This window comes from Chanodichthys erythropterus, chromosome 12 (assembly GCF_024489055.1).
Source record: "Chanodichthys erythropterus isolate Z2021 chromosome 12, ASM2448905v1, whole genome shotgun sequence".
NCBI lineage: Eukaryota > Metazoa > Chordata > Actinopteri > Cypriniformes > Xenocyprididae > Chanodichthys > Chanodichthys erythropterus.
In genome coordinates, this window is record NC_090232.1 from 45083666 (window position 1) to 45102302 (window position 18637).

Below are 18637 nucleotides of genomic sequence, written 5' to 3' on the forward strand. Positions count from 1 at the left end.
CTGTCCAAGTGTCTTTATAGGGAAGAGCATCAGAATTTCCACAGCTCTCCATCGACTGCACAAACACACAGGTATGTGTCAAATTATAAGTTTGGGTGTTTTAGATTGAAAAAAGATCATATTCTTTACTTTTGGATTATGTGCTTCCATAGCCACTTTGTGATGTTTGGATAAAGATAAAGGTTGTTATATGAAATTCTAGGATAAATATAATAGTAAAATTTACTATTATAACTTGTTAACAGATCAGGTCAATGTCAAAAGTGGCCTAAAATGGTCACCATACTTTCTATTCATTGCCGTCTGTCTACTAGATTGTTGCAGTGATTAATGCATTTCAGTAACTGTTTGAAAACAAATTCTGATGTTGGCTTGAGAAAGCTTACCCTGAAAGTTTGAAGTAATTGTGAAATGTTTGAAATAGTTGAGCGATGTTAAGTTTTAAAAGGTAAAACAAGTGTGAAGGTTTTAAGTCTCTTAGATAAATCTACTACATTTCTCTCCAATACGGAAGAAAATTAAATTGAATGTGAAGGATGTTAATTGTAAGAAGATGATTGACAGGGCAAACTGTCACTCCCCGTTTTGAGCCTAGACATTTAAAAATGCTATATCCAAACTTAAATGGTTGTAATTCATTAAAGGGTTAGTTCACCCAAAAATGAAAATTCTGTCATTAATTACTCACCCTCATGTCGTTCCACACCCGTAAGATTTGTTCATCTTCAGAACACAGATTAAGATCTTTTCAATAAAATCAGATGGCTCAATGAGGCCTGCATTGCCAGAAAGATCATTTCCTTTTTCAATGCCCAGAAAACTATTAAAGACATATTTTAAAAAATTCATGTGACTACAGCGGTTCAACCTTGATATTATAAAGTCATGAGAATACTTTTTGTGTGCCAAAAAAAAAAAAAAAAGTAATTTTATTCAACAATATAGTGATGGGTGATATCAGAACACTGCCTCATGAAGCTTCAAAGCTTTATGAATCTTTTGTTTCAAATCAGTGGTTCGGAGCGCACATCAAACGATCTCAAATTGCCAACGTCATGTGATTTCATTAAATAAGGCTTTGTTGTGTCAGATGTGTTTGTGTGGTTCACTTTGGCAGTTTAATACAGACTCCGAACCACTGATTCCAGGGGGTATTTTTACAAGTACTTGTACTCGTACTTGTAAAAATACCCCTGATACCAAAGACTGATACCTCACGTGACGTAACTGACAGAATTTTCAGTGCACAGAGACACCGGGGGCAGCAGCAGAAACGATGTCAGCCTCAGGGGTGTGGAAATATTTCAAATTAATGATGACACACACATTGCGAACTGTTTGTTTTTAATCACAATTCGTTATCGATTAGTGAAAGCGGGATAGGCGGAATCGCACTGAATCTCTCTCTCGCATGCACTCTCTCTTTCTTGCACAAAATCCCAGTTCGCTCTCAGACAGCACGCGATCAGTTCTCCCTGCGCCTGAATGGTCAAATGCACATAGTTGTCAAAATGTTTTTTATTTGTACCTTTTTATATAACAACAATTATATATATTGGTAATTATGCCCTTTGAAGGTTATTGGATACTGTGAAGTTTTTGTTCTTTGTGCTTGGAAAACTGCAAAATCACCAAAAAAAAAAGAAAAAAGAGAGAGAGAGAAATTAATAAATGTATAGGTATCGGTATCGGCGAGTACTAGAAAAAAAAGTATTGGTACTCGTACTCTGTCCTTAAAAAATGGTATTGTGCATCCCTAACTCATTCGAAACAGAAGAATGTCGTCCCGTTAAGGGGTTAAGATTACGGGCAACCCCTCCTGTTCGAACAGCCCACTCTAAGTGGGACTCAAACATGGGAGTTGACCGCTCTAACAAAGAAGCTAAAGACCGCAGTCTCTACTGTCAGTCATTAGAGTGCCTCTTGAGATCAGGAGAATCAGGTTTACACGCACAGCTCTTACCGGCCTACATCCTGTACACACGTAACTAACTAAAGGACAAAGAGGTCCGTTAAAAACACAATTATGACAGTATGTCGTATGCCCTGCTTGCCTGCTACACTCAGAAGTATGTACTTTTTCTTCACTGAAGGCATAGTATATGTAGGTCAGGGTTGGGCATGGAATGCGTTTCTATGGCAACACTATCAATGCCAAACTGAATCAGTCAGGTGGTACAGAGGTAACATGGAATGAGTGAAAGTGAAAGTTCTGGAGTTTATGAGTCAGAATCAGGGAAGTTCTGACATGGCATGAACAAACCTAGATTCTTTCACTTTTTCCAAACACATGTACCGCTAACTCAGCTGTCACTAAGAACATGAGATAAAATGTTGTCAGACTGGCTGGTCAGGGCGCTTCTTTCTGGAAATCATTAAAAAAATAGTTTTTCAGGTTTTAAATGATAAAAGTTATACTATGTAATGCTTATTTAAAGGGGTGGTTCATTACAATTTCACTTTTTTAACTTTAGTTAGTGTGTAATGTTGCTGCTTGAGCATAAACAGTGTCTGCAAAATTACAGCACTGAAATTTCAATGCAAACGAACCCAGATAGCAACATTGTGTCAGCCCAGATCTGGCCCATATCTGGGACATGTTGCAGTGAATTACAGTCCTTATGTGGGCCGCTTCTGTTTGCCAGATCTGGGCCATAAGTAGGCCACAGCAATGCCACATATCAGCCAAAAGCAAAGAATATGTATTTAAATACATTAAATATACTACAGAATGAGTTTCTGCAACAATCAGATTTTAACACACATGAGCACTAAACATTAACCTATGATAACATACAGAATTCAAGAATCAACGTATGAATCTCAACAATGGTGACAATCAAAAGTACAAAACACCCAGCATGCATTGCACTTTTGATTGTCACCATTGTTGAGATTCATACGGTGATACTTGATGTCTGTGTGTGTCATCATTAATTAACTTTTGGTGCTCATGTCTGTTAAAAAAGGCTATCTGGTTGCTGCAGGAACTGTAGTATCATAAGGTTTATTATGTATGTATCAACAACAACATAACACAATTGTTGAATTCAAATCATCAGGCCATTTCATGATGAACACAAAGCAATCAGCAGACAACCATTACCATCTGATGTTATTTTGTTTCAGCTTCCTTTGCTATTGGAAATGTGTTTCACAACAGTCAGACAAATGTATAATAAGAGTTAGGAGCCCAACTAATGGAAACACTAATCACTATTATGGTGACTTAAACACATTAGAGTTAACCCCCTGTTAATTCTCAATAACAACTTTTGTAGATGTCTAACATAAATAATGTCAGTCTGGTTAGTAATAAGGGAAGCCGGTAATGCTGTTTGTGGAGTTGTTAGATCAGATCTTGAGAGATTTAATGTCTTTTATCTTCAGTTGATTTCATCTAAGGCTGTGACTCTCTTTTTCTGTTCTCTTCTTTCCTTCAGTGATTCTGCTTGTTATCATCAGATGTCTTCAATAATGGTCAATCATCACTCAATTTATCATTTAATTATTTCATTGACATTAACACTGCTTCAGTGGGTGGAATAAAAAATATGGCAGGACTTTTACTTTCTGACTCCTGGACTTTCAGCCTCTGATTTTCAGTGAGTCTGTGTGAGGTAACATTAATCAGAGCTGCTAAGTGCTAACATGAGCTCCTGAAACTCCGCCCCCCTTTTGAGAGCAGCAGCTCATTTGCACTTAAAGGGACACTCAGAAACAGAGTGTTTTTTTTTTTTTTTTTTTTGCTCACCCTCAAAAAGTGACAAATTTAACATGCTATAAAATTATCTGTTGGGTATTTTGATTTAAAGTTCACATTCACACTCTAGGGACATCAGAGACTTTAGATATACTGCTCAAAATGAATACAAAAAGTATTGTGACAAGTCAGCAGATCAAGTTGATACTTAATTTCCACTAAAGAAATAAAATTTCTGGAAAAAAACTAATGTATGTGCTGCTGTTAGAAGGTGCAGCAAAATACATATCTGAAAACCTGACCAATCACTGCTTTGATCATCACATTTATGAAAGCGATATGTGGCAAAACCTGTCCATTGGCATTCGTGTTCATCTCAGTAGCACGACTGACATGAACCCCAGAAGTACACCAACTGTTTGATTTTGTTGGAAATCTCAGAAGCATAGACCAGGAGACTTTGGGATCTCTTGAAGCAGAAGTTACTCTTTATTGAGAATCACGCTGTGCGTCGCTGTGGTCATCCAAAATCTAACTAAAGCAGTGACTTGGTAGTTCATATACATTCAAGGGGGAGGGATACATAGAGTAGAGGTGTGGACAATCTAAACAAAGGATGCAAATGCAGTACAGGAATCAGATCATTGCTTACATTTCCTAGCCATGATATAATCAGCATAACTGTGTCATTCAAATGCATAGGTGCTAATCCAATCAGTCTGGCAGTATCACCTATACCTTTACATTATCATAGAGACAAAAGCACTGCTGTATCTTGAGCTTGTCCTGCCAAATGGTCAGGATGTAAGATCCGCAGATCTTAAACGGATTCTTAAATTTGTAATTCCACTGTTCCCCCTTTGAGAGTTCTAATAACTCTCACATAATACAAATTTAAACATTCTTAAATCCCTTCTATAACATATGTTTGTTAACATAAGTTCCATCTTCCAGTCATGCAACTTGTAACAGTTACAGGCACATACATCTTATTCTGTGTCGTGTCCAACATTTACATAAGTGTTGTTCTTTAACTTGAGTATACTGTTGACACACATATACAACGCAGGGTGGTAACATGTTGTATTAACTACATGATGACACAGAAAAACCATGTAGCATAAGCGTGGAAGTCCTAAAAGTCCATGGTGCCTGAATAGCTGTGGAGTCTGTTCCCTGTAGAGTCCATTTCCATGTTTGTCCCAAGATGATTCTTTGTCGTTGTGCAACTCCGAGTTGCTCAGATGACTCCGTCATCATGAAGGTTGTTCATGGTTATCTGAGGTGATGCTTTACACCAGGTGCTGCTTGAGACGTCATGGCATATACACATACCTGCACACAAGAAAACAAAGAAAAAGCAGACTAGCAGTATTCATGCATAGACTTTAGTACGTTACACCTCTGATGATCCTATAGTTTTTCTGTCTAACTCTGATCATCATAAACTTCTAGTGATCGTATAGTGGTTTTGTTCTTCTTTTTCTTAACCTAGTCTTAATCAATTTGACACCTATAGACCAGTAAGGTGGGGATAAACTGAGAGAGGGGGAAACCTATGAGGAAGACTTCACCACAGGGTTTAGCCCCCGAGGCCTTATGCACTTCGGTTCTTCCCTGGGCTCCTCACTGGTCTGTGTGTCCTATTCTCTCCCTGTAGTTAGTTTCCAAATTTAATGTGCTACATCTCCATCTTCCATTGAAACATCAGTCATAGCAGACATCATAACCCATTGAGGATGGAAAAGTGAATGGAGTGTGCTGTAGCATAACATTTAAGGCTGTGAGTGTACTTAACCTGTGTCCCCAAATGGTGGAAGTGATAGTCAACTTTCTTTTGTTCAGAATGAGTCTTTAAGCTTTCTTGTAAATGACTGGGGAAATTAAGCACTCACAGCCCAAATGGTTAGCATGTCAGCAAGCTGCTGCTCCAAGAGTTTGGAGAAGAGGGGAGGGGCAGTTTCAGTGTAGCAAGTAGACTGAGTAGGAGCTGAGTAAAGCTGTTCATTTCTTTTAATGTCTTTTTGTTTTTCCTACACTCTTTCATCCAATGTCCAGGTTTACCACAGTAATGACATCTGCCTTCTCTCTTAGGACATTTACGTTTCTGTCGATTCTCTGTGTTGACCTTAAAGGATGCTGCTGCAATCTTTACTCTTGTCTTGACATCTGAGTCTCTTTCCCAAATAGCTAACCTATCCAAGTTGTTTTGCAGGGTTCCATTGGACCATGTGAGGTCTAAGAAAGGCAATGCATTTCTGTATTCTGATGAAAGCCCATCAAACCACATGCGGACCAGTGGTCCATTATCCTCTAACACCTTCTCTGGAGTGTCAACTATTCCACTGTATGCTGCCGCTGACTGACAAAATCTTTCAGTGTACTCACTTACAGTTTCATCCTTCTTCTGTACACAACTAGTGATCTTTGACCAGTCTACCTTTGGTCCAACAAGGTTCTGTAACACTCTCAGAACTCCTTCTCTCAATTCGCCTTTGCTGGAATGCTGAAACTCAGAATTATTTACAGCACTTTCAAAATCATTGAATTCTGACTCTTTCAGGATTTGTGACATTAGCTGTGTGACTTCAGCTAGGGACATATCATAGAGCTTCATTTTTGTGGACAACTCTGTCCTAAACTCAGAAAGAATTGCTGAGAATTTGCCATCAGTGCATAGAAATTTTTCTATGTCTTCAGGACCTATAGAGGTACTGACTGCTTGTAACTGCAGTATGGGGGTTACAGATGGAACTGTGTCAACCCCTTTTGCCCTACTCTGAGCCTTTTGTCTCGCTCCACACACTTCAACTGCATTTACATCTTTATCCATGAATCCAGTATTGCTATTGCCCTCTAGTCTACAGAAAGACTGTAAGTCAGGATAGCTTTCAACTGACTGTTGGTCTTTTGAGTCACATTTAGTTGAGGCTTTGTTAAGGCCCAACTTCTGAGTGAGACAAGACACTCTAGTGTGCAACTGTTTGTTCTGCTCTTCTAACTTAGCAATATGTTGGATTTGTTCTTGTGCAATGGATAGAGTAAATTCTTTGTGGCAGCAGATAATGCCCTTCATATTTTTCTTCTGAATACAAGCACCAAGTACCTTTTTGCATTCTTCAATGGACCAAACTTTTTCTGGATGAATCCCAAATTTCTTTGTCAAATGCAATCTGACTGACTCAGTCACTATTGAGTCCATGTGTTTTCCTAACACTGATTTGAACTCACTATCTGTCCATAAAGGAGTAGCTAGTCCACCTTTCTCAGTTGTTGGAATAAGTCTAGCGTTCTTTCTCAACATTGTGTAATGTCTTTCTGGTACAACAATACACTTCAACACTTCCCTGACAGAAAAGAGGTTAACCTAGTTAATACACATCGTAATGTATTCAACCTTCTCTGGTGAGCAGAGTAGAACCAACTTGCTAACACACTTTAACAGTTGTAACCTTCCTTGAATTAACAGAGGATGAACCTTCTTCTCTAGCAAAGTAGAGGATGGCTATTCTGTTAACACACCACCTTCCCTGATAAAACAGAGGACAACACAAATTATTAGCACTTTACACTAATTCTTCCCTGCCTGAACAGAGGATACCTAATTATTAGCATGTGATGCTAAACTTCCCTGCCTAAACAGAGGATAAACTTCATCTCTAAAAGAACATTTTTAGAGAATAACTTAGTTAACCAAACCCTACAGCTGTCTGTTAACTCTTCTCTGACGGCGCAGAGGATAACAACTGGTCTTAATGGTTCTTTTGGATAGAGTATCACTCACCAACCCTTGGGTGTACAGGAAAATTCAGCCTGGATCTTCTTTTGGATCAGATCTCTGTTGTGCTTGAAGTTCCAATCTGGATTGAGGTGAGAAGCTCTATCCGGGTCACGGCACCAAAACTGTTGGAAATCTCAGAAGCATAGACCAGGAGACTTTGGGATCTCTTGAAGCAGAAGTTACTCTTTATTGAGAATCACGCTGTGCGTCGCTATGGTCATCCAAAATCTAACTAAAGCAGTGACTTGGTAGTTCATATACATTCAAGGGGGAGGGATACATAGAGTAGAGGTGTGGACAATCTAAACAAAGGATGCAAATGCAGTACAGGAATCAGATCATTGCTTACATTTCCTAGCCATGATATAATCAGCATAACTGTGTCATTCAAATGCATAGGTGCTAATCCAATCAGTCTGGCAGTATCACCTATACCTTTACATCATCATAGAGACAAAAGCACTGCTGTATCTTGAGCTTGTCCTGCCAAATGGTCAGGATGTAAGATTCGCAGATCTTAAACGGATTCTTAAATTTGTAATTCCACTATTTCAAATGTATTTTTGAACCAGTCACCTATAAATGTCATGTGATTTATCACTGAGAGCAACTGATGTCACCACAACCCATTCATTATTTCCTGATTTGTGATGTCAAAGGCAGCAATCCGTCTAATTGTTATTTTTATTGTTGCTTTTCCAGTGTTGTATGTAGAACTCTAAAACATGCCATTGAAGAACATATGTTTTTCTCATTCACAGATTCTCGATTATGAATTATGGACAGTTCCCTCCTCCATTTAATGGACCGGCAATGGTCCAGACCCACATTCCTCCCCAGATGCCAGCACCGCAGGTTTATCAAAACCAACAAAGTCAGCAGACTCTTACTCTTGTATTCAGTTCAGAAACTATTTGTCATTGGTAACAACAGTACTTTAATAATGATCTTTTTTTCCAGTTCAAACAACTACTGTATACAATCAACCAGTCCCACAGATGATCCAGACTTCTGGCATGGGTAAGAGTTGATGTTTACCATGTAGTTTACAGAGGGGTAAAGTCCAGGAGTCAGAAAGTTATCATCAGGTGTCTTCAATAATGGTCAGTCATCATTCAATTAATCACTTAATTATCTCATTAACTTTAACACTGCTTCAGTGAGTGGAATGAAAAATATGGCAGGGCTTTTACTTTCTGACCCCTGGACTTTACACCTCTGCATTTTCTAAACATTGAGAAGGGAAAAATTAATTACATAGTTCTGGCAAGAAACTGTGATGATGCAGGCTGATTGCATTTAACTCCCTGAGGTCTGAAAACGCGCCGGCGCGTTTTGCAGGATTTTTTTTTCATATCGCAGCAAAACAGACTTAAAATACGCTGTCGTGATGCGTGATTTCTCCCTCTGAACAAACTCCAATCTGATAGTTCTCAGAAAATGATCTGTAACTTATGAATACTAATCACAAAAAAATGACACATATGTCTAAAGAAATGTTGAAATGTCAGGTTTTAAATCGTGCAAGTCAAATTGAAAAGAAACATTCTGTGTTTATGTAATCTGTATGAAAAGAGAGCCATGTCAGAAGTCAGTGATTCAGCTCATGATCTGCTAATGCGGCCACGACCACGGAGCCAGCGCTATTCAGACGCAAATTCAGAGGCAATACATGTATCTCAATCCTGTATTTATTGTCTTGAAAAGTGTTTTTTTGGATGTTAAAGCCATGGTTAGCGATCTCTAGAAGACATGCCGTTAGTTCCTAGTTCCTTTTCTTCTTTATATGAATTTGTGGCCTAAAGGTGTACAGAAAGCGCCCTCCGGCTGCAAGTATGAATTGAAAACACCATTCCTGAAATGTCCTCTTCTTCTTTATATGAATTTGTGTACAAAAACTAAATTAATATATTGTTTTATATGAAGGAGTAGGCAGCATAATTTTTACATAATTCTGAAGCAAAAACTCTAGTCTACAACCTCAAATACCCAGAAGTCTTGTGAACACAGATTTAATATACTTTTTTTGGCCTTATTTCAGTGACTTAAGTTTTTTGTTTTTTCAATAACCACACATAAACATTATTCCTTCAAAAATACAAACATGTACATACATGTTCCTCACATATTATTGTAGCCTAGTTTGTGCTGAATACAGTGTAATGACACTTTTGTCATTTATATGTTTATGAACAACAGAAAAAAGCACAAATGTCAGGGCATGTCAAAACTTCTCCAGGACCCCAACAATTCTCAGACCCCTGGGGGTTAACTAATTTGGTAGTGATCACATAATTATCTACACAGCACAGCTGGTTGGTTGGTTTCTGTTGCGTTCAAACATTCAAATATTTCAGACGACAATCACAAAGGCAACAGTCAAACACTGACCACCAACATGGTGACCAAACATTTTCAATAAAACATCAACATCTAAACCTGTTAATTCTCAAAAAGAACTTCTGCTGAGATCTTGAGAGAATTAATGTCTTCTTTTATCTTCACATTTCAGGCTGTGTAGCTTTAAGTCAGTTGTAGTTGTGTTTCATTTTATGAGAGTGCAAATATCGACATTAATTGTGGGCGCAAAAGTGATGTTGATTCATTGAGGTTAACGTTGACACATTAACATTGATTTTATCATTGCTTGCTATCTGGAATAAGCATTGCGCTTTATCACCATATTTAGTAATGGTAGTACTCAATGACACATTCTTTTTTAAGAGCAATATTTATTAGCAATGCTAAATGTGTGTAGTTGATTCAGATGCTTGTGTGTCTGACTCTGAGTTAGGCCTGGGCGATAAAACGGTATCGATATTTATCGACAGTACACCTTATTCGATAACGATAGAAAAAATGTTCGATACAACTCTCAATATAGTTTCACTTAAATGCATTAAAATGTAAACAGACATGAAGTTCGGTTGCATGAAGAACTCTAAAGCTCGCTCCGTCCCTGGATCACAAACAGACAAAGTGACAAGCAAACAAGATGCTGTGGAGTTCAGTTGCACAATCGCAATGAGATCAGAACACACAAACACATGAAAACGAGTGCTGTACCTGCCGGTGACGAGGAGATTGTGAATAAAAAAGGACTTATAAGCTTGTGAGTGTGGCAGTTTCATGGTTTTCTTACGTCTTTCAGTTGATTTACTTCAAGGTTTGTCTTGAAAGAGCAGTTGTCATGTAGATATTGTAATGACCCAGCATTCAACACCAGCAGCCGGTTGCATTATGGGTATTTGTTTGAGTTGATTTATGCATTATTTAAGCAAGACAGTTGGGTTTTTGCTTTAGCAAAGTAATGTGTGTTTATGTTCAAGTTAATTTGGTTAATTTACCACCTGGTTATATAAAAAGTGTGCCTCTCACCATCATGGAGAGAGATGTGTACAGGAGGGACTTGACAATCTGGCCTTGGCTGTGTAGTTTTTTTTTTAGCTGTGTTCTGAATAAAAGGTAGAAAAAGACAGTAGTATCTCCTGCTGTTTTGTTCTATCTATAGAGATATTCATGATTGAATAGTGTATAAGACAAGAGCGTTCATGTTAGTAATGGCTAATGGCTCTGGTTATCCCCATGCTCTACTAAAGAACAGTCAGTTATCACAGTATTAACAGCTGCACAAACAGTGTTTCCACACAGTTCTGTTTGTTTTCTCTTTCAGCTCCAATGGTTTACACCCAACAGCCCACTGCTCCTGCGTTTGACCAGGGTGAGCAGAAAAGATTTATATTCATGAGACTAAAGGCCCCGATATACTTCATACAAAGTTCCTTTTGTTCTTTGTTTAGGGGTCAAACAAAGCTCGAAATAGGTGAGCAATGATATACTGTAATCAACATCTGACGCCGCTAGATGAATATGTAAATATGTGCTGTGCATTTCTTAACAAAATAAACATTTTTATAGAAAACATTATATTAGTATTTTTATAGAAAGCATAAGAAAAGTGTCTGATAACAACATTTGTATGTTAGCACGAGCTCTGCAAATTAGCACTGTAGTCACATTTATTTCAGAGGTGTAAAGTCCAGGAGTCAGAAAGTAAAAGTCCTGCCATATTTTTATTCCACCCACTGAAGCAGTGTTAAAGTTAATGGGATGTTTTAAGTGATTAATTGAATTATGATTGACCATTATTGAAGACACCTGATGATAACAAGCAAAATCACAATTTAAGTCACCATCATAGAGATCAGCCTTGGTTGGGCTCTTGATCCTTGACTTTTTAATATTAGGTTTTTATTTGGGTGATTCTAACTGTCATCAATTATCACTCAATTAATCACTTAATTATCTAATTAACTTTAACCCTGCTTCAGTGGGTGGAATAAAAATATGGCAGGACTTTTACTCTCTGACCCCTGGACTTTCCACCTCTGGTTTATTTATATAGCTCTTTATTCAATAGAATGCTTAAAAACTATCAGCTTTACAGTATCAAGCTTAAAAAAACAATGTCAGTGCCTCATTTCATATAATGCAATATAAAGCGGCTATCCAGTGTGTTCATGTTTTCACCCACTGAGATCTTACCTCAACGAATTCAACACGCGAAATGCGCCAGAGAAAAGTTCCACGCAAATGAAGGCTGAGCCTCAACGCACACCTCCTATTACGCTATCGTCAAGGACCAATGGTAGATGTTTTGCAGCTGGAGCGAACTTTTCCTGAAAGTTAGCTTTGGCAAGCCGTTTCGAACTTCCAAAAAGAACACAAAACAAACTTCGATTTGGCATTGTTTTGCTCTAAATTACGTCACATCAGTTTGTTATTCATTTTCGCTTGTATATCGGGGCCTTAATACAATCAAGCACTACTGAAGGTTTCAGCATGCACATGATGCACATGTATAGTATACTATACTGGAGATTTATGATCATATTATATGTATTTTCATCAAAATTACCTCTTTTTCTGCATATGTATCCCCAGAAATAGTTATTGCACCACGTCTGACTGAACTTCCTGGGCAGATAAAATGTCCTTACTGCAAGAAGCAGATCGTCACAGAGATGAACTTCATCAATGGGACGTTGGTGTGGGCCATCTGTGGAAGTCTTGGCATTTTACTGTAAGGAACCGCATTCACCAATTCCTACATACACTGAAAAAAATGGTTTAAAATTTTACCTTAGGTGTACAACAAGTTGTTGCTGAGGCAGTACCTTTAAAGGGACATTTTGTACCTTTTTTACTCCAAAAAGGTATTAATATTCGAGGTAAAGTCCAGGTTCAGAAAGTAAAAGTCCTCCAGTATTTTGTTCCAGTCACCTGGATTTGCTAATTAGCACAGCTTTTCAACCAGGAGGAACACAGCAAAAACTCCAGTGTTAAAAGAACTCTCCTGGGAGTAGTGAGACCAGAGGTGGAAAGTCCAGGGGTCAGAAAGTAGAAGTCCTGCCATATGTTTATTCCACCCACTGAAACAGTGTTAAAGTTAATGAGATAATTATTAGTGTTGGTTAATTGAATGATGATTGGTGCTTGTTGACAGAAGGAGAAAATCACAAATCTCTCTAACATTTATTTATTAATTTAATAAACATTCATTGTGTGATAATTTTAACACAGTAAATGTTTCAGGAAGGTGATCTGAATTTTGATCTGATCTGAGTTAGATTTAAATTATTGATTACAGCAGCACTGTGATTCTACAGCAGAAGATCAGTGTTTTCAATATAATCCAAAAGATTTCTCAAAAGTTGTTCTGATTTAAAAAAAAAAAAAAAAAAAAAGGAAAAAAATATTTTTTTAGGCACACACAGACATCAAGAATCAGCGTATGAATCTCAACAGTGGTGAGGATAATAAAGCATGTTGCAGTGCATTCTGGGAGCCACCAATCAAAATTCATCAATGGCTCCCATCATGCAATGGCTTATCTGTGATGGTGACATAAAACTGTGATTTTCTACTTTGGTGATTCTGCTTGTTAACAGCAGGTGTTCATCATTAATGCTCAAAAGTCACACGATTAATGAATTATCTTGATTTTAATGGTCTTGTTTTGGTTTTAGAGGTCTGGTCTTCACCACAAAGTTGTGTAAATGTGTTAATTTTAAAATGACACATAATATGTGTAAAACAACTGAATCCTTCCAACACATTTTTATGCAATATTAACACAAAATGTGTAAACTAGAGTGTTACACATAATATGTGTCATTTTTCTACACATTTGTATGGAAAGTTTTATACATGAGGCCCCTGGACTTTACACCTTTACAATATTAGTACCTTTTTGGAGTAAAAAAGGTACAAAATTGTTCCTTTAAAGGTACTGCCCCAGCAACAAGCTGTTGTACCCCTAAAGGTACAATTTTAAACCTTTATTTTTCTGAGAGAGGAATCACAAATAGTTTTATTTTAATTTTGCACTTAGGGTCATTTTTTGTGGATATTTAGTTTCTGATTGAATTGAAGAACCACTAACCAATAGCACGAGAAAAGAAAACTAATTTTTCAACACACTATTTTTTTCTGTTGTTTTCTCTCCAGGATCTGGCCGTTTTGTTTGATTCCATTATGTGTGAATTCCTGCAAGGACATAGAGCATTACTGTCCAAGCTGCAAAAGCCTCATCCATGTGTACAAACGCATGTAGCTTGTCAGAAATCTGAATGACCAGAAGAAAAACTTACTTCTCTTTCCTTCTTTATGCAGATAGATAGATGATAGATAGATTAGATAGAATCACACGTTTCTTATTATAAAATGTATAATTAACTCTGCAGGATAGTGTAATTAAGCAAAATATCTACGTACTATTTGTTGCCATTTATGCACAACATGTATGTTTATTTTTGTTTGTTTTTTATTTGATTAAAATATTCTTAATTGAAAGGTCAGCAAAACTTTTTTTTTCCCTCAAAACCCCTAAAATAAACAAGATTTTAGCACTTTGGTATACTTTGCGGTTTTTAAAGTGCTTTAAATAAATGATTGATTGGTTGATTGGTTGATTGATTTGTTGTATCAGATTATGTTTATCTGATAATATATCATGTTTTTTCAGATCTAATCTAGATAATACCACACCACAAATGGGTCATTTGCCTTATTTTCAACTTATTGCAACTATGTGTAACTGGTACTTGACTCCGAAACTAAACCACACATACATAACACAATCCTTTGATTTTACTCTTTGTAGTGTGGACACTAGATGATGTTCCTGTGGGGTTGAAAGGGTTAAAGGTGCAACATAAAAAGACACACCCACAAAATGTATTTTAATAGTAACAAACTGTAATTTAAAAAAACAGTTATATAATGGCAACACTGTTGCCAGTAGTTTACTGTAAAATTGAGTTTTGTGGGTTACCATCGTGCTGAGGAGTAGTAGCCAACTATTATTATAAAATGCTGGGTTAAAAACAACTGGGTTGTTTTAACCCAACTATTGTGTAAAAATTGCTGTATTGCTTGCTTAAAATGATCCTCAAATATGTTGGAAATGAACATTTATTAATATTAAATATAATAATTAAACAATAAACATTTAAATTGTTTATTAATAAATGATCACCTTTTGATTATTATTGTTGCCTCTAGTAATTATGTATCAGATTTTTAATATCCAATCTATTTTGGGTTCATTTTAAGCTAGCCATATAGTAATTTTTAAACAATAGTTGAGTTAAATAAAACTACCCAGCAGGTTGGGCAAACATTTAACCCAACTGCTGGGTTAAAACAACCCAATCCATTTTCAACCCAACTTGGGTTGTTTTCAGTGCCAGTTATTTTGGATATACTGTATATCATATGGCAAATTTTCTCAAGAAAAAAAAAAAAAGCTCAACTAATGCTTTATATAAATGGGAATCATTTGGTACTACATTAATATTGAAGGTTAAAATGAACTGATTTGTGTACAAATTGAAACTACACTTAAGGAATTTTTTGTAATAATAAAGTAGGCCTACTAACTTTAAAATTATCGTTTTTTGAAATATAAATGGTGGCTGTCAACTTGATGGATTTATTCAAACATTCATAGGCTACTGAAGAACATTAAAAAATATAATTAGGCCTAATATGTAATGTGCATATGTTTAGCTAAATGCTCCTCTCTAGAGTTCACTTTTCTAGCTGACTAATGAGTTTATGGTCACTGAATGTTTTTCTGAGGTAAATGTGACGTTACGTGACATTGTTTACAAGCTGTTATAACATCTTTTTGCGGTTAAAACACTGATTACGCGAATACACAAGACATTTAGTTAAGATGTATTGTATATTTTAACATACCTTCAAAAGTTCATTCATGTTCATTTCACGCTGTAACTGGTATTAAAACAGAGGAGTTTACGTGCGCTTCACGCAGCCATTTCTCTTGAACTGATGAGCCTACAGCGGTCATGACACATTAAAGAGCGCCAAAACTAAAATGGCCAGAATCTACGTTTCATGTCAAAAGCAACAAACGACAAATCATATTGTGATTTTTACTGGATGGTTACGTAGGCCTATCCTCGCGCTTTTTTAAGTGGGTATAAGGAAATCCTTGACCTTTCCTAGTGGGTATATGGCGTATACCTGCGTATCATGTAGACTACACCACTGGTGTTGCCAGTAGGCTATATAATTGTATAATTGTCAAATTAAACAATAAAACATCTGAAGCTCTGTTAATTCTCAGAAAGAGCTTCTGTAGACGTCTGACAGAAATAAAGTTAATCTGGTTAGTAAAAAGTGAAGCTGGTAATATTATTTTTGTTGTTTAACCCTCCTCTGCTGAGATGTTGAGTCATTTAATGTCTTTTATCTTGAGTTGATTTCATCTAAGGCTGTGGCTGAAGTCAGCTGTAGTTCTTGTGTTTCTGCTCGTCTTTTTTCTTTTCTTGTTGTTTCTTTTCTTTCAGTGATTCTGCTTGTTAACAGCAGGTGTTTATCACCAATTCTCAATTACCACTTAATTAATCAATTAATTATCTGATTAACTTCGACAATGCTTCAGTGTTGTGGACTCATATGTGTTCATTAAACACTGGGGATTTTGTTGTAGGGTTTAAAGGGTTACACTTTTCTACAGCAATAAACTGTAAATTAATTTTAAAGCAACAAACCGAAAAACAGTAATTTACTGGCAACTCTGTTGAACAAATAAACATTACATAACTATTTGGTTTAGTTGGGTCAGTATATTAAATGGGGTATACCTTATTTAATAATTTAATGTTAATTGCATTTTAATTAAAAATAAAAATGACCCCAAAAATTCACACTGCTCCAAACAGGTGAAAACTGACCCAAATAAACCAAATTGTTTTCACACGAGAATGAACCTCATGGTTCTTGAACATCAAGCAAACATGCTTGAGCTTCTGTTTACTAGAACTGATGAGTGTTGATGAATGATTATATGTGAATAAAAACATAAATTCAATCTGTTCATCATATAAAGCAACTGAGTCTCTTCAGAAAATTTGGACTAAACCGCTCAATTCATATGGAGTAGTTGTACGATTTCTTTATGTACCTTTTTAAGTGTCAAAGCGGTAATTGCGTAGCTGTCTATGGAGGGACAGAAAGCTCTGAGATTTTATCAAAAATATCTTAATTTGTGTTCTGAAGATGAACGAAGGTCTTATGGGTGTGGAACAACATGAGGGTGAGTAATTAATGACTGAAATTTCATTTTTGGGTGAACTAACCCTTTAAGTTGAATGCTGCCTTGCAATGCATTTGCAAAGATGATCCTGTGAGGATGACAATTCAGAAACAAAAATCAGATACTAGGACACCATCTAGTGGCTAATAAATGAAACAGTAACAAATGAAAACAAAGTCTGTTTTATTTAAATATTCAGTTCTGGACCAAAGATAACTTTAAAGAAAGATTTTGTGTGACTACTATTCATAAATTGGTCTCCATTTGGTGGATACAGCCTTGCAATGCAGGCAGAGAAAAGATGATCATGGGGATATAAGTAAAATTGAAAACCATTTTTTTTTTTTACCATTAGATTATTTCTACATTATCCTTATTTATCACAAATAACTGGCATGAGTGTGTTTGTACAGTGTAGAAAAGCTCTCTGATTCAACAGTGTTCATTCAGCACCTCAGGGCTTCGTCATCTTACTGTGATTCTGCATCACTCCATTTTCCACTGTGCAGGAGAATGACGGCACTACAGCTTGGCCTGACATGACAGTTTCGTTTGAGTTACTGAGACAGTACAAAACAATTGTTTTAGAAAAATATATCATATATACACACACACTCTTAGGAAAAATGGTACCAAATTAGGGTTCTTTTGCTTGTTTAGAACCTTTTTGGTGCTAAATAGAACCCTTTTATAAGGTTCCATAAAGAACCATTATTTGAAAGTGCTATATAGGACCTTAATGACTTAATGGTGTTATAAATAACCTTTTTAATTATAGTGTATTTTCATTGATATTAGTATATTAGTATCTTCATATTATTAATATTACTATTATTAATATTATTTTGTGTGTGTGTGTATGTATGTATATATATATATATATATATATATATATATATATATATATATATATATATATATATATATATATATATATATATATATATATATACACCGAGTTTGTTCCAAATTATTATGCAAGTGACATTACATTACATTATTGTACTGACATTAAGATTTAGATTTTAGTTTTTCTTATTTATCCATGTCTTTTTAGATAACTGGTATCAATCTAAGAAAAAATTATTTGGCAGCAAACAGGTATTTGAAGCTGCTGGAGTCTCTGGAGTCTCAAGAAGCTCTCCATGCAGGCTGGCAGTTGTGCGTAAAGATGCAATTCAGCCACTCCAAACCAAAACTCACAAAGAGAAACATTTACAGTGGGTGTAGAAATACATTTTCAAACAGTTTTATTGCTGTGGTGTTTTTTTGCAGCATGGGATAGTGCACAGTGCATTGTATTTCAGAAGGCACTATCCTCCTTTTTATACCATAGCTGAAAATGGCCAGTTATGAACTCCACATATCTTGCAAAAGTCATTTTAATACCCTCAGAGACCCTAAAGGCACCTTCCATCTCACTTCCCAATATTCCAGCCCAAATCTTCACCCACCAGCTCCTTGCTGACATCGCAGTCTTGTTGGAACGTGGTGGCCATTCACCAACCATCCAGAAATCATTCCG

The 18637-nt window shown here is 36.4% G+C and overlaps 1 protein-coding gene across 1 annotated transcript; it reads left to right on the forward strand.

Annotated features, from left to right (window-relative positions):
* Positions 1 to 14523, forward strand: LOC137033046 (lipopolysaccharide-induced tumor necrosis factor-alpha factor homolog). Its single transcript, XM_067405114.1, has 6 exons — positions 1 to 71; positions 8246 to 8358; positions 8445 to 8504; positions 11158 to 11205; positions 12429 to 12567; positions 13995 to 14523. The coding sequence occupies exons 2-6, from the start codon at positions 8256 to 8258 to the stop codon at positions 14098 to 14100; spliced, it is 456 nt and encodes a 151-aa protein (XP_067261215.1). The 5' UTR covers positions 1 to 71; positions 8246 to 8255; the 3' UTR covers positions 14101 to 14523.
* The last annotated feature ends 4114 nt before the right edge of the window (positions 14524 to 18637 follow it).

Bases quoted from the DNA above. Each gene is read 5' to 3' on its own strand.
- LOC137033046 (XM_067405114.1), top strand. From the start codon at position 8,256: ATGAATTATGGACAGTTCCCTCCTCCATTTAATGGACCGGCAATGGTC. The intron at 8,505-11,157 runs GTAAGAGTTGAT...TTTCTCTTTCAG, and splicing joins GATCCAGACTTCTGGCATGG to CTCCAATGGTTTACACCCAA. The intron at 11,206-12,428 runs GTGAGCAGAAAA...ATGTATCCCCAG, and splicing joins TGCTCCTGCGTTTGACCAGG to AAATAGTTATTGCACCACGT.